At 42.6% G+C, this 22395-nt stretch overlaps 1 protein-coding gene and 1 non-coding gene across 2 annotated transcripts; both read left to right on the top strand.

Annotated features, from left to right (window-relative positions):
• Window positions 1-7621: 7621 nt before the first annotated feature.
• Window positions 7622-7728, top strand: LOC136150392 (U6 spliceosomal RNA). Its single transcript, XR_010659824.1, has one exon. It is a non-coding gene; the product is annotated as a U6 spliceosomal RNA (small nuclear RNA).
• A 2324-nt stretch (window positions 7729-10052) lies between these two features.
• LOC136149757 (olfactory receptor 1P1-like) lies at window positions 10053-11009 on the top strand. Its single transcript, XM_065910284.1, has one exon. The coding sequence runs from the start codon at window positions 10059-10061 to the stop codon at window positions 11007-11009; it is 951 nt and encodes a 316-aa protein (XP_065766356.1). The 5' UTR covers window positions 10053-10058.
• The last annotated feature ends 11386 nt before the right edge of the window (window positions 11010-22395 follow it).

The following is a 22395-nucleotide window of genomic DNA, read 5'->3' as shown; positions in this document are numbered from 1 at the left end:
GCAAGGATACTGGACTGGGTTGCCATTTCCTTCTTTAGGGGATCTTCCCAACCCTTGTCTCTTGCCTTTCTTGCATTGGCAGGCAGATTTCTTTAAATCCCTGAGTCACCTGGGAAGCTTATGACTCAGAGCTTAAAGCAACAGAAGAGATGGACACACAATGTCAAGCTTCTTCTACAAACATGAGGCAGTTAGGGGACACGTGGGGTCTGCCCCTGGGGGGACCGCACAGGGTTCTGCTCAGTTACAGAGATGCAGAGCAAAAGATATTGTCTCTTGGCACAGATATACCAGGTGTGTGAAAAGGTGAAGCCATGTGATGCTGACAGCATGCCTACTTTTGGTCATGACAGAATCTAAGGGAACCTAGCAGACCTGAATGATCTTGCCCTGAGAGATCAATATGGCTTTTGGGAAGGGGGAGGACATCGGCGAGTGGATTTAAAAATGACTGCAGCCTCCGATACATCCTCACATTGGTTATGAGGAAACGCTCTTGTTGAAGAGTTCCCTTGGGGCAGCTCTCATAGCTTGGTTTCTCAGGCTATAAGGATTTAACATTGGGGTCACAGCCATGTACATCACGGTTATCACTGTATCCTTCAGTTTGGTTGCTTAAGTTCAGGCTCATTCTAAAAGCACTCAAAGCACTTAGTTCCCTCACCATGTTTTATGCTTTTGGAGTCATATTTTACATTTCAAAATTTATGTATCACTTTAATGAGTTTAGATTCAGACGATTTTTACTACTTTTGTCTTTTAACCTTCATACTAACTTTATAGGCGATTGACCCACTAGCTTTATCGTGTGTTTGCCTTTACTGGTGAGATTCTTTCTTTCATAGTTTTCTTGTTTCTAGTTACAGCCTTTTCTTTGCTATTTAAAGCAGCTCCTTTAACATTTCATGTAAGACTGGTTTAATGGCGCACAAATGAGCTCCTTTAGATTTTGTTTCTCTGAGAAGTCTTTATCAACTTTGAATTATAACCTTGCCAGGTAGAGTATTCTACGTTGTAAGTTTTTTCCTTTCAGTACTATAGGAAGTCCCCTACATATGAACAAGTTCCATTCCAAGAGTGCTTTTGTATGTCCAATTTGTTCTTAAGTCCAGCAAAATTAGCCTACCAACTCACACAATCCGACATATAGTTGGAGCATGCTGCGAGCATGCTAAGTCAATTCAGTCGTATCCGACTCTTTGAGATCCCATGGACTGTAGCCTGCCTGGCTCCTCTGTCCATGGGATTCTCCAGGCAAGAATGCTGGAGTGGGTTGCCATGCTGTCCTCCATGGGATCTTCTCAACCCAGGGATCGAGCCTACATCTCTTGCAACACCTTCACTGGCAGATGAGTTCTCTACCACTAGTGCCACTGGAGAGCCCATACAGTACTGTACTCTAAAAGGTTTCTAATACCTTTCACACAAATAATACATAAAAAACAAACACAAAAAATAAAACATTTTTAATCCTATAGTACCGTACCTTGAAAAGCACAGTAGTACAGTATAAAGCTGGCATACAGGGATGGGCATCAAGTGAACAGGCAGGATGAGTTAATGACTGGAGGAGGGAGAAGGGCTGGGAGATGGAAGAGCTAAAGGATCGTCAGCAATAGCAGATGGAAGACAACCTGCATCTTCACTTATGCCCGATGTTGATGACACAGCTTCCTGTTCCTTGCTGGATTCAATTCTATCTACTAACTTATGTGATTGGGCATGAAAACGCATATTCACATCTTCGAAAGTTCGAAACTTAAAGGTCTGTGTGTAGGGGACATACCGTATCATGCTAGTCCCGTCTGGCCTATAAAGTTTCAGATGAAAAATCAGCTGATAGTCTTATGGGGTTCCCTTGTACATAACTAGTTGTTTCTTACTGCTTTTAAGACTCTTTTTATATCTTTAACTTCTGGCATTTCAGTTATAATGTGCCATCCCATGGGTCTCTTTGGTCATCCTGTTTGGGGCATTCTGTGTTTCTTGGACTTGGATGTCGGTTTCCTTCACCGATGGGGGAAGTTTTACATTTATTTTTGGCTGTGCTAGGGCTTTGTTGCTGCATGCGGGCTTTCTCTCGCTGTGGTGGCAGGAGCTACTCTCCAGTTGCAGTGTGACGGCTTCTCATTGTGGTGGCTTCTCTTGTCGCGTGGGGCTCTAGAGCTTGCAGGCTTCAGTAGTTGTGGCACGGGGGCTTAGTTGCCCTGCAGCATGTGGGATCTTTCCAGACTAGGGATTGAACCTGTGTTCCCTGCATAGGCAGGCGGATTCATATCCACTGGACCACCAGGCAAGTTCCTAGGGAAGGTTTTAGTTAGCCCAAGAGACAGGCAGTTAATAACTTTTCTGAAAGGAAATCCCAGTGCTGTTGAACCACTTCCTTCCCCCTTTTCAGCAATGCTCCTCAGGTGATATAAAGGGCATGGGGCAATTACTAAGCTTCAAACTCCCACAGCACCCCTGAGAGGGCTCACACTGAGGCTACCTGGGAAATACATAAATAGCACAAGTGCCCTTATAGGCCAGAGCTGGAAACCCCAGGGTTACTCTGGAGGTCCTGGTGTTAGTGAACAGAAACACCCCCATCTGCAGGCCTGTCCCGGAAGCAGGCAACCTGGACACAAGCCTGTTATTACCTTCATTGCTCCACACAGGAACAGCCTCTGAGTACTCAAGCAGATTTTTCATGTTAATTTCCAATGATGTAGGCCATGGAATAAGAGGCCGACCTACACTGAAGAAGTAGGTCGTCCTTGATGAACATGGGTGGGAAGGTAAGCTCCCTTCACAGCTGGGGTGGAACACAAGCCCCAGTACAGCCCCCATGCACAATAGCAAACACTGCCCAAGCCGTCCTGGTGCAGTGAGGACTGTGAAGGTAGATAAAGCATTCGCTCCATCTCTGAGATGTCAGTCAAGAAGGGAGGAAAATACCTAAACATTTGTTAACAAAAGCATAACAAAATCTTGACACTTGCTTAGTTTTGGAGGAAGGATGTTGTAAACCTAAAAGTCTCTTCTGCCATAAGACAAGAGATGCCCCAGGCAGTTTATGGGAGCTGCCTAAAATGAGGGGCACAATAAATAGGTGATGGGGAAAACCAAGCAAAGTAGTTTCCCTGCAGACTGGTATGCCCAGAAGGGCTCCACAGAGACAGCAGGGGTGTTTATTTTTTATTGATTTATTTATGGCTGTCCTGGGTCTTTGTTTTCTCCAGTTGTGGCGAGCAGGGGCTACCCGCTAGTTTCGGTGCTCGGGCTTCTCACTGCAGTGGCTTCTCTGGTTGCAGAGCGCAGGCTCTGGGGCGCTCAGCCTTCAGTAGTCCCTGCACGTGGGCTTGTAGTTGCAGCTCCTGAGTTCTAGAGCACGAGCTCAGTAGTTGTGGTGCACAGGCTTAGTGGCTCTGCCATCTGTGGGGTCTTCCCGGATCAGGGATAGAACCCATGTCTCCTGCATTGGCAGGCAGATTCTTAACCAATGAGCCACAACTGGGAACCCTAGCAGGGGAATTTAGAACCAGCCCCCTGCCCCCTGGACAGTGTGAAGGACAGTTTCTTTTACACACAGAAAAGTCCAAGGCAAATCTTCTAGGATGGCTGAGGATTTCATATTTTATCAACAGCCCCTGCAGGGAAACTCAGAAAGCTGGGCACTCTGAAAAAGGGAGTATGTGTTTTGACTGAGAAATTCCTTCCCGTGAGACTGATTCTTGGTATTGGATGGCCCAAGCTTGGATGGGAATTGGGGATGTGCACCCTCTGTCAAGGCAAGGCGGAAGCTGGTCTGCTGTCAGTGCAAGCTTCTGGACTCCTTGAATGTAGGTTCCATGGGTATTGTACCCCTCCTTCTATCCACACAGGAATTCAGGGAAGCTGCCTCTTTGCTTCTCTTGTGTTTGTGGAACTCAGTTTTCTGAAGGAAAAATGGAGGCATTGAATTCCGCCTCCTCCAGTGTCTATGCCTTCATACGCTCACACATGGTCAATTTCTTGAACATTTCTTTGTTGCCAGGCGTTATCTTAGACACTGAGGAAGCACATGGTGAACAGAACACACAGGGACCCTCAATTCCCAAAGGTTTCATTCCGGTGTTGAAGCCTGGACTTAATGAAATAGGTATAGTAAATTATAGTGGTGTTGAAAGAGGGGTGTGAAGGTTGACATCAGAACACCCAGCAAGATGCAGGAAGCTGGAGAAGTCCTCTTGGGGATGTTTGTGCTGGAATCTCAGGGATGAGCAGGACTTGATGCAGTAACAGGCTGGGGAGAAGTGGTGCTGGAGAGTGTTCCAGGCAGAAGGAAGGATAACTGAGAACATCCAGTGGTGAGGACTGGGGGAAGGGTGATGTTGAGGGGATCTTGTGTGTTTAGGAAGCTGATAAATATCATATTTGGTGCTAACAGAGCAGACAGTGTCAGATGGTAGTGCTGAATGGACAGGTCACAGGGAGATAGTCAGGATCAAGCAGGCACTGATGGAAGGAACTCGGGGCACCCAGGATGGTGTCTGTTGGCCATCAGAGGAAGAGTATCAGGGTGAACAGCTAGTTGGCCAGTTGGATGCTATTCAAACCCAACTGTCAGCTCTTCCTGGCCTTTCTCCCTTCTAAAGTACAGTATACCAGTGGCAGTAGGAGTCACAAGAGTAAAGAGCAGATCTAGATTCTGCTACTGATCAGAGTATGACCTTGAGGCACCTCACTCAGCATCTTTGAACCTCAGTTTCCTCTTAGCCAGGGATGACAGCAGTGTCTGCTTCCAGTGACCCTGGGAATTTAGAATGTTCTTGGGTCAGGGCTTCTGGTCAGTTCAGTTGCTTAGTCGTGTCCAACTCTTTGTGACCCCACAGTATGCAGCACACCAGGCTTCCCTGTCCATCACCAACTCCCGGAGCTTGCTCAAACTCACGTCCATCAAGTTGGTGATGCCATCCAGCCATCTCATCCTCTGTCGTCCCCTTCTCCTCCCGCCTTCAATCTTTCCCAGCATCAGGGTCTTTTCCAACAAGTCAGTTCTTCGCATCAGGTGGCCAAAGGACTGGGCTTCTGGTAGGATGCACTGGATGGAGGTTCTGTTCCTTTAACACTGTCCCCACCCCCCCTCCACCCCCCTTCCCCAGTATCCTTCCCTTCCTCTGCAGGGAGGCTCCGGTAGGAACCTGCTCTGCTGTTTGACTTTTTTTATTGCAGTGTAATTGCTTTACAATGTTGTGTTAGTTTGTGCTGTACAACAACATGAATCAGCTGTATTGCTCTTTGACTTTATGGGAGATGCTCTTTACTTGGGAGGTCTTGCTCTGAGCCTTGGAGTTAGACATGCAGCCTGCTGTGCTGCGACCTGCCCTGTCCAGGTGAGAGGTCACTCCTTCCTGGTGTGTCGGGCCCTCCTCTTTCTGGCCTCTCTAGGCATCACTTACCCTCCTCCGCTCACCCTGCTTCTGTGTGTTGCTCTTGGGGACTCGTTGCTGACAGACATTGTACTTTTGATGTCAGTTTATTTCTACTTTCTTCCTTTTTCGGGGAAGGTGGAAGAAAACTCCCCCTGTTCTTTGTGTTGCTTGCACTGCCTCCCTGTGGGAGGCTGTGGTTCTGCATCCCTCCGCTGTGTTTGTACCGATGAAGTTGGATCACTGTAATGTGTGCCAGTTCCAAGCAAAAACTTTAAGAATTGCTGTGATGGGACTTCTCTGGTGGTTCAGTGGCTAAGAATCCATGCTCACAATCCAGGGGGCCTGGGTCTGATCCCTGGTCAGGGAACTAGATTCCACATGCCTCAACTGAAGATCCTACATGCCACAACAAAGACCCAGTGCTGCCAAGTAGCTAAATATTAAAAAAAAAAAAAAAAAAAGAATCACGGTGCATTTCCATAAGATCCCTTGCTCTTTCCTTCATTTCCTTATGGATGGCATGTCACAAAGATGGGCTGCTTCTTCAGCCTGGATCTCAAAATGAAGAAGATACACGAAGCAATGCTAGTCAGAGCCACACCCAACTTGCAGCTGACAGGTAATGTACGTGTGTACTCAATTGTGTCTGACTCTTTTGAGATCCCATGGACTGTAGCCCGCAAGACTCGCAGTGGGATTTCCCAGGCAAGAAGACTGGAGTGGGTTGCCATTTCCTACTCCAGGAGATTTTCCCAACCCAGGGATTGAACCTGCGTCTCCTGTGTCTACTGCCTTGGCAGGTGGATTCTTTACCACTGAGCCATGTGGGAAACCCCGACATCCATCATAAGTGAGGAAATAAATCTTCGTTTTCGTAAGCCACTGATGTTTGAGGGCAGTTCCTATTGTGGCATTACGACGAGAAAAATGAATACCACAGCATTTTTTTTTTTCTTTCTGGAATGTTGTTGGCTTAGACTTTCCATCTCTACCAGGGTAATTTTTGGTACATTTCATTCTCCAAAGGAAAATGTGAGTTTACAGCAGAGGAATCATTTCATTTAGAATTATACATTTGTTTGCATGGCCTCTTGCTAAATAGTATAGTGTCTTTAAATAATTTGCTTTTTCAGTTTATATCCCCCTTGTCATTTCTTGTTTTGTCTATTTGTGGTTTTTCTCCCTACCCTCTCATTTTTTCTTGAGTAAGTTAGAAAGTGGCTTATCTCTTTTATTAAGTTTTTTCAAAGAAGTTAAAAAGTTTAAGAGCTTTATTGATATGCAATTCAATAAATAGTATATAATATATATAATATAATTCACTCATTGAAAATATACAGTTCAATGAGTTTTTAGGTTCAGTATCCACTGAACTGTGCAATAATCACAACCAATTTTACAACATTTTCATCACCCTTGAAATGAAGCCGTACATTCCTTAGCTACCCTGCCCCAACTCGCCCATCCCTCCCAGCCTTAGGCAGTCACTAATCTGCTTTCTGTCTCTACAGATTTGCCTGTTAAGATATTTCATATAAACTGAATCACACCATACATTGTTCTTTCTATCTGGCTCCTTGCACTTAGTATAATGTTTTCAAGATCCATCCGTGTTGTTAGCATGTATGCATGCTTCACTTCTTTTTATTGACAAACACTGATTGGTTGTATGGATATGCCACATTTTATTAATCCATTCACCAGTTCATAATCTTTTTCAGTTTTGGTCTATTATGAATGATGCTGCGATGAACATTTGTGTACACGTTTTTGTGTGGACATATGTTTTCATTCCTCTTGAATATATGTGAGAGTGATATTGCTGGGTCATATGAAAATTCTTCTTTTAGCCTTTTGAGAAACTTCCACACTGTTTTCCAAAGAGACAGAACTATTTTACATTCCCATGAACAGTTTTTAAGGATCCAAATTTCTCCATATCTTTGACAACACTTGTTATCTGATTTATTGATTCTAGTCATTCTAGAGGATGTGACGTGCTATCTTGTGATTTTGATGTGTATTAACTTGAAGCCCAGTAGTATTGAACATATTTTATATGCTTATTGCTCATTTGTATACCTTCTTTGGAGAAATGTCTATTAGGATCCTTTACTCGTTTTAAATTTGGGTTAATTTTCTTTTTATTATTGAACCGTAATTGTTTTTTTTATATTCTAGATAAAAATCTCTGATCAAAAAATAAAAGAAAAAAAAATCTCTGATCAATGCTCGCTTTGACAGCACATATACTAAAATTGGAATCATGTGGAGAAGATTATCATGACCCCTGTGCAGGGATGACATACAAATTTGTGAGGTGTTTCATATTTTTAATAAGATGTCTATCCAGTATGGCAAAATAAATTGAAAATTGGCATAGGGTATCTTTGGAAAATGAAATATTATAAAATATTTTTATTTATTCACTTATTCTTTAATTCCTAGATGATATATTAAGCACCTACTGTTTATTCATTAACCCAATAAATGTTTATCAAGCCCACACACAAAAATCTCTGATCAGATATATGATTGGCAAGAATTTTCTCCCATTCTGTGGATTGTCTTCTCACATTCCTGATGGCATACAAATGCTTTAAGAGCTTATGTATATTTACATATGGAAGGAACTATCCTAAAGGCAATCAGTCCTGAATATTCATTGGAAGGACTGATGCTAAAGCTGAAACTCCAATACTTTGGCCACCTGATTCGAAGAACTGACTCATTTGAAAAGACCCTGATGCTGGGAAAGATTAAAGGTGGGAAGAGGAAAGGGGGGGTGACCGAGGATGATATTGTTGGATGGCATCACCAACTCAATGGACATGAGTTTGAGTAGACTCCGGGAGTTGGTGATGGACAGGGAGGCCTGGTGTGCTGTAGTCCATGAGGTCTCAAAGAGTCGGACATGACTGAGTGACTAAACTGAACTGAACTGAACATATGGAAGAGTCCCATGATTGTCCAACTGAGCCTGTGAAAGGGGAAATCGATTTAATTTTGGAAGTATATTAAAAAGGTCACTTAGTGAACACAGCTAAGATAAAATCTGCAACCTAGTCTTTTTCAGTAACAAAGGTGATGTTTTCCCCTGCATCTGACGGACCGACTCCTTGTCTGACCCTCAGTTGGTTTCACAGATGGGACAGGAGCAGGGTTTTCATGTACTGGGCCTGCTCAGGTACCGACATCACTTCCTACTCAAGTAGCTTTGTGTACATGCTTAGTCGCTCAGTCATGTCTGACTCTTTGTGACCGCATGGACTGTAGCCCACCAGGCTTCTTGGTCCATGGGATTCTCCAGGCAAGAATGCTGGAGTGGGTTGTCATGCCCTCCTCCAGGAAATCTTCCTGACCCAGGGATTGAACCCAGGTCTCCTGCATTGCAGGCAGGTTCTTTACTGGCTGAGCCTTAGTGGCTCTTTATAACATCCAGGATTAAGTTCCAGATCCTTTACTTTCCAGTACAGATATTTCCTAATTTGGCCTTCAGCTCCCTTTCCAGCTTTTACCTCAGCCTGCAGTCCCTCCTCCACCTTATACTCAAACCTCCAGCTCCCTAGCCAGCTGACAAGATCCGAAAGTACATTTAGAGCCCAGAAAGCCTTCCTTTTCTGCCTCAGTCTGCTTCGTATTAGAGGGATGTGTGTGTGTGTGTGTGTGTGTGTGTGTGTGTGTGTGTGTGTGTGAATACATCCAACCAGGTTTTGAGACTTTAGAAACTAGGGATTATGATTTCCTCTTTGTTGTTATAGATAACTTGAGTTATCGTAAATCTATTCACAAAATAGCTGTTTGATTATTAAATTGGTTTCCGGTGGAGTAGATAATAGGGCTTCCCTGGTGACTCGAGTGGTAAAGAGCTTGCCTGCCAATGCAAGAGATGTGGGTGTGATCCCTGGGTCAGGAAGATCCCCTGGAGGAAGAAATAGCAACCCACTCTAGTATTCTTGCCTGGAAAATTCTATGGACAGAAGAGCCTGGCAGGATACAATCCACAGTGTCACAAAGAGTCAGACACAACTGGGCGACTGAACGTGCACACACTAGAATAGATACTACACTGTGTCTTCAGAATGTTGACTTTTGGACATGATAGACCAGGCCAGGTGAAGTCTGGTGTCTGAGAGTAATTTGAAGGCAGCCGAATGGTGGTGGTAGGGGGGAGAACCCTGAATAAAAATTTTATACAATTTTAAAAATAAACAGTTATGTCTATCCCATTAAATTGAAATTTTTCTGAATTTAAGGATTATCATTGTCTTATTTATCTAGCACTCTACCAGGTCCAGAGTTAGCACCTAATATCTGTGGAATGAGTGAATGGAGGGTTCTAGACTTTCCAATGAATACAGCTGAAGAAGAAACTACAACTAAAGAAATTTGGGACAGAAAAGCATGTAGAGAAATAAACCAAGAAATCTAGTTTAATTTCCTTAAATTGTGTTTCTTACACTTCCTAGAATATTGTATCTAGTAGATTTCATTAAAAATGTTTAGTCCACATAGTATGTGATCAATACAAGTAAATTAAGATCATTTTTGTTTTTCTTCTCTAGAACTAAGAGACTGGCACATTTATGGATCGTGTAGAGTGTAATATGCTTAGGGAGAGTTAATGGATCTCATCCAAAGTTCCTTTCTCTGACTTCTGGGCTTATGGCAGGAGGGAACCAGAGCAGCGTCTTTGAGTTCCTCCTCTGGGGTCTCTCTGAGCGGCCAGAGCAGCAGCACAGGCTCTTCCTGCTATTCTTGTGGATGTACTTGGTCACGGTGGCTGGGAACCTACTCATCATCCTGGCCATTGGCACTGACACGCGTCTTCACACACCCATGTACTTCTTCCTCGCCAGCCTGTCCTGTGCAGACATCTTTTTCACCTCCACCACTGTCCCCAGGGCCCTGGTGAACATCCAGACCCAGAACAGGTCCATTTCTTATGTGGAGTGCCTGACTCAGCTCTACTTTTTCTTGACATTTGGGGACATGGACATATTTCTCCTGGCTACAATGGCCTATGACCGCTATGTGGCCATCTGCCACCCTCTCCACTACGCCATGGTCATGAGCCGCCGGTGTTGCATCATTCTGGTTACTGCCTGCTGGACCCTTACGAGTCTTGTTGCCATGACACACACATTCCTCATATTCCGACTTTCCTTCTGCTCTAAGAAGATCATTCCCGACTTCTTCTGTGATCTGGGACCCCTGATGAAGGTGTCTTGCTCTGACACTCAGGTCAATGAGCTTGTGCTCCTCATCTTGGGGGGAGCAGTCATTTTAATCCCCTTTGGGCTCATTCTGGTCTCTTATATCCGCATTGTTTCAGCCATCCTCAGGGTCCCCTCTGCCCAAGGAAGGTACAAGGCCTTCTCTACCTGTGGATCCCACCTTGCTGTTGTTGCCTTGTTCTTTGGGACTGTGATCAGGGCTTATCTGTGTCCCTCATCCTCTTCCCCCAATTCAATAGAAGAGGATACGGCAGCTGCTGTTATGTACACGGTGGTGACTCCTCTGCTAAACCCCTTCATTTACAGCCTGCGGAACAAGGACATGAAGGGGGCCCTGGGGAGACTTCTCAGGGGCAAAGTCTCCTCCTGTGGTCAGTGACGTTACAGAGAAACTGCAGGTGTCCTTTGTCCCCTCAGTGAGGAGCATCACAGAAATTTCTACCTCAAGTGTCTCATTTCTAAATCCCACGTACATACCTTATTGCCACTCCCTTCCCCTGCCTCTCCACCATGCGTTTGATATTATTGAAGAAAATCAAGACTTTGCATCTTTCTTTAAAGTTTAGAGTTGCGTTTATCACTTATTTGCTTATAAAATGACTTTTCACAGGAGTGACTGTCTTTTGCAATGTTCATAATTCTTAAAGTTTGCATAACTACTTACATTAATTTATCAAAAGTTGACCTTTCACTTTGCTGTACAACAGAAACTAACACAGCATTGTAAAGCAACTATTCTCTGATTTAAAAAAGAAGATTGATCAGTGAAGTCATGGAAAGTAGTTCAGGATCTAAATATTAGCAAGTCAATATTGGGTGGCAAAGAGGTCAATATTGGGTGGCAAAGAGTTTACAACTTTCAGTGAACAGGTATATTTTTTCCTATAAAAAGAGGAAATTACACAAATATTACATGAAGGTTAAGAATAAAAAATCCTTGTGACCGTTAAAACAAAGCTCTCAGCAATACAGGAATTATCTATGTTATTTTCAGTGAACAGTCTTAAGAACAGTTTATAATAAGAAGATAAGGGAATCTTGTGTCCCCTCAAAGTTCTTTGTGTTGAAATGTGTGCTCTCTAGTCTCAAACAAGACTGAGTCAAAGACAGTTGGAACTTATGATTTTTATTTCTACAGCATAAAATTCACAAATCCAGATGAAGACCAAGAGTACAAAGGCATTGTCTAAAGTCAAGGCCATGGAACAAATTCATCACAGTTTCATAAGGAAAGTGAGTCCTGAGTGGTTCCCAGGAGACCCGGATCCTAACTTAAGTACCTCCATTTACTTTGTATAAGTCTAGTCTTCTCATCTGTGGAATGAACTTATTGATATTTTCCTGCCTACTTAACCAGAATTTTGTAGGGAAAATGATAATGGTTTGGCTATTATAAGAGAGAAGCTCTAAATAATTGTAGCTTTAAAAAAATTGAGCATTTATTTTCCTCTTGTGTACAAATAAACAGTCTCAGGATATGTTGACTACATAATCATCAAAGATCCAGGCTGCCTCTCTTGGTTCTCTGGCAATCTTAAAAAATGATTCCAGGGATTCGATGGTGGTCCAGTGGCTAAGACTCTGCACTCCCAATGCAGGGAGCCTAGGTTGGATCCCTGGTCAGAGAAATAGATCCCACATGCCACATTTAAAAGGTCCTGCATGCTGAAACTGAGACCTAACACAGCCAAATAAATATTAAAAAAAAAAAAAAAAAAAGAATGACTCCATATTATGGTTCAAGGTGACTGTTAAACTTCTAATCATAAGTCTTTGTTTTAACCAGTAGGAAAGAGGAAAGGTCACCTGAAGAATGCACACACCTCTTCCCTTTATATCCTATTGGCCAGAACTTGATCACTTGGCCTCAACTGGCTGTAGCTGAGCCTGGGAAATGTATTCATTACACTTGGTGCCCGTATGCCCTGCTAACATTATATTAGTATGGAAGAAGCAAAAGCCTCGTATCAGGGGAAAATCAGTTACCTTTGCTACAATGGGGTGCCATGATGACAGTTAAAAACCTTGCTAGCGCGAAGAGCTGATGAAAACGATTGAGCACTCATTTGGCCACTCTTTAAACCTTTTAAGACTTTTGAAATACAAACTAAGAAGATACTTTCTTCCTAGTGCTCATAGAAGTTTTCCCATGGAGTGGCAGAAATGAGAATGGCTGATAATTGTCTGGTGTCTGAGACATTCTTTTCTTATCAAGAAAGAACTACAGTTGAAAACAAATGACCTAAGTATCCAGACTAATAAGTTGGAGACAGAGCAACAAGAGTAATCCTAAAGAAACAAGGAAGAGAAAAAAAGATAGTGAAAGAAATCAGTAAAATAAAGAATTGCAAAACAGTATTCAACAAACTAAAAAGTTGTCTCTGGAAAGGTTGATAAACAGATTTCTAGCAAGACTGATCAAGAAAAAATAGGATAATACTGTGCACATTGTTCCAATAAGTTACATAAAATGGGTCAATTCCCTGAAAGAAGCATATTACAAAAGCTTACTCAGAAGAAAGATATAGCCTGAACTTTAGTGCTATTAAAGAAATTGTGTTTGTAATTAAAACATTCTAATGAAGAACATCCAGGCTCAGGTGCTTTTGTTGGAGAATTAAAATCTTTAAGGAATAAAGAATACAAATTCTATTCAGTCTTCTAGAAACAGAAAAGGAGAGACCATTTTACAGCTAAATTTGTGAGGCAAACGTTGTATTGAAACCAAAACCAGATGAAGCTATTTTTTAAAGAATACTGGAAATGAATATCCCTCATGATCACAGACACAAAAATCTTAAGCAAAATATTATTAAGTAGAACTTAGCAAATTTACAATTTTACTTTAAAAAATATATGCTGACCAAGTAGAGTTTATCTTCAGAATGTAAAGCACATTCAAAATTAAAAAGTCAATAATTTAATTCACCATATTGTAAGATTTAAGAAGAAAAAATCCCATAGAATTATCTCAATAGAGACAGAAAAAGTCTTTGACAAAATTTATCATTCATTCGTGATAGTAATCCTAGAAATAGGAGGGGATTTCTTGAACCTGATGAAGAGCATCTTAAAAATGGCATCTTTAAAAATCTAAAGTAATGTATTTAATGGTGAAAGACCAAATGCTTTACCTCTAAGACTAGAAACAGACAACGATGTCATCTATCATCGTTTCTATCCAACATACTGGAAATCCTAGGCTGTGCAATAAGGCAAGAGAAAGGAAGTCGTATAATTGGAAAGCAAAAGTAAAACTGTCTCTTTTGGCAGATAATGTGATTGTCCATGTAGAAAATCCCAAGGAAACTGTAAACAGCAGATCTTGAGACAATTATTAAAATGCTGACACTTGATCTAGTAGGTACAAACCTTTCTCAGGATGGGGAGGAGAAAAGGAAGAAAGGCAAGGAAAAATGTGAAGAATTGTAGTGTGTGATCCATTAATGTACTGGTTGTTGCTTCACAACAAGCTGCAAAGAGAAATAGTAAGTCATTCCACTTATAAGTGAGTTTGGCACAGAGAATTTATTTAGAGGGTTTGCAAGGGGAAACTGCACCGCAGAGTGATCCACAGGAGGGAGAAAGGAGAGGGAACTTTTCTGTCCAGAGTCCTCCTATCTTCTGTTTTCCATTGAAATTTCACCCGCATGATGCTCTCTTCCTCAAACTATAGAGCATGTTGTTTGGCCCCTCAGCACTTGAAGTTAGATTCTATGTCTGATTCTCGACATTTCATCCAAGTCTGTAAGTTGAACTTAAAATAGTTTGACTGAACTCAGAATAGTTTGGCTTAGTACAAAGCCTTTCAGAAAGTTGAGGGAAGTCTACGGCCATACCACCCTGAACGCGCCCGATCTCGTCTGATCTCGGAAGCTAAGAAGGGTCGGGCCTGGTTAGTACTTGGATGGGAGAAAGTTGAGGGAAGAGCTTCCAGGCAGGAGGAAAGCAAAGGCAAAAGCTCTGAGATGACAGAATTTTGTGAATTTGAGAACTGAAAGAAAGCCAAGATGGCAGATGTTTTGGAAATCAAAGAAAGCAAGTGACACTGGTTGAGGTTGCCGATTACATCTAGGAGCAAGACCAGAGAAGCATCTAGGCTGTTTTTCATTTTTCTAATTTTAATAGCACATTTTTGAAATGATTTAAGCAGGAAAGTGATCAGGTTTAACTTAAACATTAAGAGAAATGTTCTGGTGAGGGTAAGAAATGGATTGGAAAGAGATAAGAGAAGCAGGGGTGTCCATAGAGCAGAGAGAATGAATCATAAAAGTAGTGTTCATGCAAAAGTTAAGGAACCTAATGGGCTTAATCCCTGGTCCTGGAAGATTCCAGGGCAACGCCGCCCATGGACCACAACTACTGAGCCTGTACTCTAGGCCTGTTCTCCACGACAAGAGGAGCCCCCACAATGAGAAGCCTGCGCTCCACAACAAAGAATAGCCACCACTCGCTGCAACTAGAGAAAGCCTGTGCATGCAGTGAAGACCCAGCACAGCCAAAAATAAATAAACAAAGCTTTAAAAGAAAAGGGAGAGAGACAATGAGATCTACTGCATAGTATTATTTATCTATATAACCATTTGTTGTTGTTGTTTAGTTACTAAGTTGTGTCTGATTCTTTTGAGACCCTATGGATTGTAGCCCACCAGGCTCATTTGTCCATGGGATTCTCCAGGCAAGAATACTGGAGTGGGTTGCCATTTCCTTCTCCAGGGGATCTTTCCGACCCAGGGATCAAACCCACGTCTCCTGTGTTGTCAGGCTGATTCTTTACCATTGAGCCACCAGGGAAGCCCAGTGTATAAACATACAGACATACAACATACAGACGTATAAAACATGTGTTCTTTGAGGATGTATGCATCCTTGAATGTGGGGGAAGAGGAAGGGAGTAGAAATTGGAGGTAATGAAAGACAGTAAAGCCAGAGAGATGCTTTCTGAGGACTGGTGGGGATAATATTCATAAACCAAGGCATATGATTTACTCAACTGTGCACCCACAGAAACAAAAATCAAAACAACCGCAGCCACCCACTTCCCGACCCACTCGCCTCGTAGTGACCCATGTCTAGGAGGGGAAAGAGCAGAGATGGGGCCTCACTTTGCTTCGGAGGGTAATGATAACTTGCTGTTCTGAGGGCTTCCGGGATCAGGTTCTCCGAGAGACCTTTGAAATAACCCAAATTTTTACTCACTAAGTGGGCTGAATGTGACTGCAGAGATCTTCCCTAGTAATTAATTCAGCATCTAAGTCAGGGAACCTGAAGCCTAGAGGAAGCAGAACCTCCCTGGAGCCTCATTAGTTAGGAAACAGTTGGGAGTATCAAGGCAGTCTCATAACTGATTCTGCTGGGATGCGCTATCAAGGCAGTCTCATAACTGATTTTGCTGGGATGCGCCCGATTCAACGTTTCAGCCTAATTTCTCATTTCCCTGGGGAGCTTCATGGAGCCAGGTCCTGTCTCTGGGCTCTGAGAGCATCCAGGCTGAGAGTTCTCGCTATTTCTCCTTTGCATAAGTTCATGCCTTGATCCCAGGAAAGCTAGATACCAAACTTTTACCATGTCCGATACAGCTCTGTGCCCTCTGCTCCCAGGGCAGGGGTGAACACTTATTAGGTATCAATAAATGTCTATGGACTAACAGTGATTAACAGTGATTGACAGCAAGAACCTTGAGACTGTCCTTAATATTTTTTTGAATTGCTCAGAGAAGCATGTGTCATATTCTGCAAATGCACTTGAACAATTAATGTTCATAGAGTTTGGTGAGGTGACTCTTGTTTCTCTGTCTAGCCTCTAGAGGCTTTTAAAGTCCTGGTGGTCAGAAAGTATGTTTCAGGATCTGTGTATGTCAAATTTATCCAAAGGTATAATGCTCTGAGGAGCTCCAGTGCCACCTTCTCAGACACCGTTAAGGAAACTCCAAAATCCTAAATTTACTCACTGAGCAAGCTGTTGGGGCCATTGTTGTTGGTTTTGTTATTGCTCATTTGTCCAGTGATGTCTGACTCTTTGCTACCCCATGAACTGCAGCACGCCAGTCATATCTTTTTGGCCGTTTATACAGTTCATGAGGCTTGCCATTCCTTCCTCCCGTGGATCACCCGGGAGGTGATCCGCCCGTCCATCTTGGGTGACCCTACACAGCATGGCTCATAGCTTCATTGAGTTACACACGCCCCTTCACCAAGACAAGGCAGAGATCCATGAAGGGGTTTTGGGGCCATCGTAGTTTCTTAATGATTAACATCTGAGCTGAGGAGCATGGAGGAAGCCAAATCTTGAAAAGTGAAAGTGTTAGTCGCTCAGTTATGTCTGCCTCTTTGTGACCCTGTGGACTATTGCTCTTCAGGCTCCTCTGTCCCTGGAATTCTCCAGGCAAGAATATTCAGGGAATCTTCTGACTCAGGGATCAAACTTGTATCTTCTGCCTTTCAGCAGATTCTTTACCGTCAGAGCCATCAGGGAAGCCAAACCTTACTGGAGCCTTAAATAAATAATCTTCTAATTGTTGTTACTGTTTATTTGCTAAGTCATGTCCAACTCTTTGCAACCCCATGGACTGTAGCACACCAGACTTTCCTGTCCTTCATTATCTCCTGGAGTTTGCTCAAATTCATTTTGAGTCGGTGATGCCATCTAACCACTTCATCCTCTGTTGTCCCCTTTTCCTCCTGCCTTTAATCTTTCCCAGCATCAGGGTCTTTTCCAATGAGTCAGCTTTTCACATGAGGTGGCCAAAGGGTTGGAGCTTTAGTTTCAGCATCAGCCTTTCCAATGAGTATTCAGGGTTAATTTCCTTTAGGACTGACTCATTTGATCTCCTTGCAGCCCAAGGGACTCTCAAGAATCTCCTAGTAAGCAAACATTGCTAATGTCTTCGAGGCATGTCTAGATGTGCTAAAGTCTTGGACTGGGCCCTGGGGACATTGAGAGGAGTGTGTGGTGCTAACCAGGTGGAGCTCTAGAATCTCAGTCCAGTGGGAAACAGGGAAACAGACAAAAATCACCTTCAATCCCTGTCACCCATAGACACTTGCATGCAACATATTGGTATATTTACATCTAATATTTTTCTGTTTTCCCTCTTGTTGTCATTATAAGAAATTTCCCATGCCATAAGCACAATGTAAGCACAACAACATAAGCAAATAAAAGCCAATAAACAAAAACATAAGCACAATATTCCACCTGTTATAGGTACTATCATATTTCCTAATTGATAGGCATTTAGGCTCTTTGGATTTCATTAATATTTTTTAAATTAAAAAATTTTGTGATAAAAAACCACATGGCATAAAATTTACACTCTTGATCATTTATGTTTTGTTTTAATTATTTTTTTTATTGAAGGATATATTGTTCATGTATAATGTTTTGTAAGTTACAAGTGTATGACATAGTGATTCACAATTTTTAAAGGTTATAGTCCATTTATAGTTACTATAAAATATTGGCTATATCCCCTAGGTTGTATAGGCTCCTTTTATTTAAAAAAATTATAAATAATATCATGACAAGTATTTTTTTAATAAAGCTGATTCCATTTTGGATGGTTTATTAGGATGTAAATCTTTAGAAGTGGAATTATAGGATCAAATTATATGAACAATAAGATTGTTTAATCTTATTTTTAATTAGTTATTTTTAGTTTTGACTGCCTTGGGTCTTCGTTGTGGTGCGTTGGTTTTCTCTAGTTGTGGTGAGCTACTCTTCATTACCGTGCTTGGGTTTCTCATTGCAGTGGCTTCTCTTGATGCCAAGCATAGGATCTAGGACGTGTGGGCTCAGTAGTCATGGAGCATGGGCTTAGTCACCTCAAGGCATGTGGAATCTTCCCAGACTAGGGATCAAACCCATGCCCCCTGCATTAACAGGTGAATTCTTAACCACTGGACCACCAGCGAAGTCCTAATATCTTATTTTTAAAATAATACTTATAAAATTAATAATGTATTGAATAAAATTAAGGCCTGATGATAATGATTTGATACATACACCTACAGGATTCTCTGATACTATACAAACCTCTTGCATTTGGCAGAGCATCAAAGACAAGGAGGGAAGTGGTAAAACTTAATAGTGAAAAAAAAGGGGGATAGTTTTAGGTGTGCCCTGGACTGGAGGTTGGTGGCAGAGGAGAGATGGGAGTAAGCTTATTTTTTTCCTGTTTCCATATAGTGCTATCCAGAATCTCCCAATATTATGTTCAACAGTGGTGGTGTGAGTAAGCATTTTCTCAGTCCTGTTCTCAGAGAGGAGAAGATGACAGAGAGGACTTCATATTCCCATCTTAAATCCACAAAAATGTCCTTCCTGTTGTGACGGCAAATGGCCCTGGTTTTCCTCCCTCTTCTCTGGCCACTCTGCATTTCCTCTGCCGATAGATTCTTCCTCTTACACTGGACTGCCATCTTGGTACTTCTGGCCTTCCTTTGGCCTTGATCATCGTTCCTTCCTCTCTCCCTATTCTATAGGTGATCTCCTCTGTCTCCACAGCTCTAGATATTTTATATGTGCTGATGTCTTCCAAAGTTAAACCACCATCCACTACCGTTTATATATCCACATACCCTCTTGTCATTCAACTCCCCTGCTCATCTCTCAGGAGTTCAGACTCTCCCCCATATTAATCCATTATGCACCCTTCCCCAGTTCCCCAAGTCAGAAATGGAGGGTCATCCTTGATTTTATTCTTTCTTGTATTTCCAGGATCCAGTCCATCATGGAGGCTTCATGACTTCACCACCAAAAGTAGCTAGATCATTTCTTTTCCTATGTTTCCTGGTTTCATCCTAGCTCGGGTCATGTTCCCCACATGCCTGGGCCACTACTTCATTTGCTTCTGCTTCTGTCTGTCTTCAACCCATTGTCCTCATGGCAACCAGAGTGATCCATTCAACCTAAATTAAATCATCCCACTCCACTTGCATAAAATACTCAAATGACTTCTCATTGAACTTATAATTTTAAGAAAAAGCAGAGGAAGCCAGACTTACTGGCTTCATCTGCACATACGTAGCTCCTAGCCTCAACTTGTGTCCCTCACAGCGTAACACCAGCACTGACTCTCTGTCAGTCCTTGAATATACACTTTTGTGCCTTTGAAGATGCTGTGTCTTCTCTCTGGAAAGCTCTTTTATCAACTCCCTGAGTAGCTGAAACCCTCTCAGCCATCTGGTCTCAGCTTACATGTCTTTCAGAGAGACCCTGTGACCAACCAAACTAAGTGTTGGATTGGCCGAAAAGTTCACTCAAGTTTTTTTGTAAGACGGCGTGAAAAAGCCCAAGTGAATTTTTTTTTTCTTTTGGCAAATCCAGTAGTTGCCTGCTCATCCTTCATTATTCTCTATTTCAGATTATAGCTTCCTTGGGGCATGTGTCAGTTTGTGATTATTTTCCTTATCTCTTTGCTGATCTCCAGGCTCCATGAAAGGAGGCAATCGTGTCCATTTTGTTTATGGTGGTTTCCCAGCATCTAGCTCAATGCCTGCATCAATAAATAATACAACATAAATCAAGAAGAGAAGTAAGGAAGATAGATTCCCAAGCACAAAAAGCATAAATGAGGTTGGTTTTTGTTGAGAGGCTTTGGGAGCTTGCGCTGTTCCCAGAAAGGGGTTCGGGTTATAATGACCAAATGACCTCAGGTTGTAAGGACCTCAGCAGCAGGACAAATGCCAACTATACAAACTGACTCCATGGGATGGCTGGGTGGTGGCGCTAAAACAACTGTGACCACCTCATAATTTGGCAAGTGGAAGGTTTGTTATTGTTAGATTTGAAAAGTAGGAGGTGGTAGGAGGGGGGTAGTTAGAGCAATTCAGTAAATCAATCATGGCCTGTCTAGTAGTGGAACATGCCTGAAATCATTCATATTCTCCTCCAACAGTGTGTCTTTGGCATAGCTCTACTCTAAATGATGACTCCAAACTGAGATGCTGTTTTGTAACTACTAGCTGTGGTGCAGTCGTAAAGAAATGCCTGCTGATGCAGGAGATGCTGGAGACGCGGGTTCTATCCCTGGGTTGGGACAATCCCCTGGAGGAAAAAATGGCAACCCATTCCAATATTGTTGCCTCGAAAATTCCATGAATAGAGGAGGGAGCCTGGCAGGTTGCAGAATATGAGGTCACAAAGAGTCAGACACAACTATGCACATGTACGTTTTAGACTGGAGACCTTTTACTTGAAATCTGTTTGAAGATAGCTCCCTGTCAAAGTGGAGATGCAAAGACAGGACAAGGTATTGTCTGGACAGAGATGTTAAAAATCCAGTTCCTCTATGGAGAGGGTATAGAGGCAATAACTAGGCTTGTTTGAATCTAAAAACCCTTTCTGTTCTGAGTCAGTGGTGCTGAGTTTGGTCAGATAAGAGATAGGCTGAGGGATCTACAGTTTGTGAGATCCAAACTCATCTTATCACCTAAAATAGGGAGAATGAAGGAGGAAGGAAGAATATATGGGGAGGAGACAAAGTGAGATACGAGAGAGAAAAAGTCTAGCTTATTCCTTGTAAAGAAGGCTCATTTCCCAAGACCCTGGCTCATTGGGAAAACTACTCATGCTCATCTGAAGAAATTGTTTTGGGATTGCTTCCTTGGAGGCTCCCCCAAACTGACAATAGACCTGACATAACCTGACTTAGGCCCTTCCTTCCTAATGCTCAGGCATCAGCCCTCAGTTTCCCCAGCCTCATCAGAGCACCTACAGCCTTATATTCTGTCTCCTGTATTAGAGGACCAAAGTTCCAGGTACGAGTTCCCTTGCTTTTCACTTTACCCTGTTCCAGCCTGGAGTACTACAATTTTACTTAAGATCCTTTATGTCCTGACTGTGAGTTTTCATAGAAGAAAAGTATAGGCAGCAGAACCGGTGAACTCTGAGACCAGCACAGAGCCAGGGATAAGGATGTCCCCCCTCTTTCTCTCACTCTCTCCCTATTTCTCTCCTGTTTTAAAATCTTTTTTCTTCTCCATTTTCTGTCTCTTACAAGCATAGATACTTTGGAAAGTCTTCATATACTCTAATCCATTCATGTTTGTTGATAGCTTAGTCACTAAGTCATGTCCAAATCTTTTGTGACACTATGGACTGTAGCCTGTCAGGCTCCTCTGTCCAGGAGATTTCCCAGGCAAGAATACTGGCGTGAGTTGCCATTTCTTTCTCCAGGGGATCTTCCTGCCCCAGGGATCAAACATGTGTCTTCTGCATTAGCAGGCAGATTCTTTACCACTGGGCCACCTGGGAAGCCTTTAATCCCTTCATATTTAAAAGTAATTAAAATCCTTCTGATCTAATGCTCCGTAGTTTTCAACATTCTGTCTCATGCTTTGTTGCATGTCATTCTTCAATCTGCAAGAAAGGGTTTATGAGTGATATGAAAAGGCTCCGAGAGGTTGTGTGCTCTCCTCTAGGTTACTAGCTGGGGAACAACACAAGAGGTACTAATGGCCAGGTTTTCAAATCATGCCCTTTTGGATCTCTTTTCCAAATCACACCTACATTCTTTCTGCTGAGTCACACTGCAGAGGGATTTGTATGTTTAAGGCCATCTCAGTTCTGTTCAGTTCAGTCGCTCAGTTGTGTTCAACTCTTTGTGACCCCATGGATTGCAGCACGCCAGGCTTTACAGTCCATCACCAACTCCTGGAGCTTGCTCAAACTCATGTCCATTGAGTCAGTGATGCCATCCAACCATCTTACCCTCTGTCGTCCCTTTCTCCTCCCACCTTTAATCTTTCCCAGCATCAGGGTCT

This window comes from Muntiacus reevesi, chromosome 18 (assembly GCF_963930625.1).
Source record: "Muntiacus reevesi chromosome 18, mMunRee1.1, whole genome shotgun sequence".
NCBI lineage: Eukaryota > Metazoa > Chordata > Mammalia > Artiodactyla > Cervidae > Muntiacus > Muntiacus reevesi.
The sequence above is the reverse complement of the archived record's forward strand: the minus strand, read 5'-3'. Positions and strand labels throughout refer to the sequence as shown.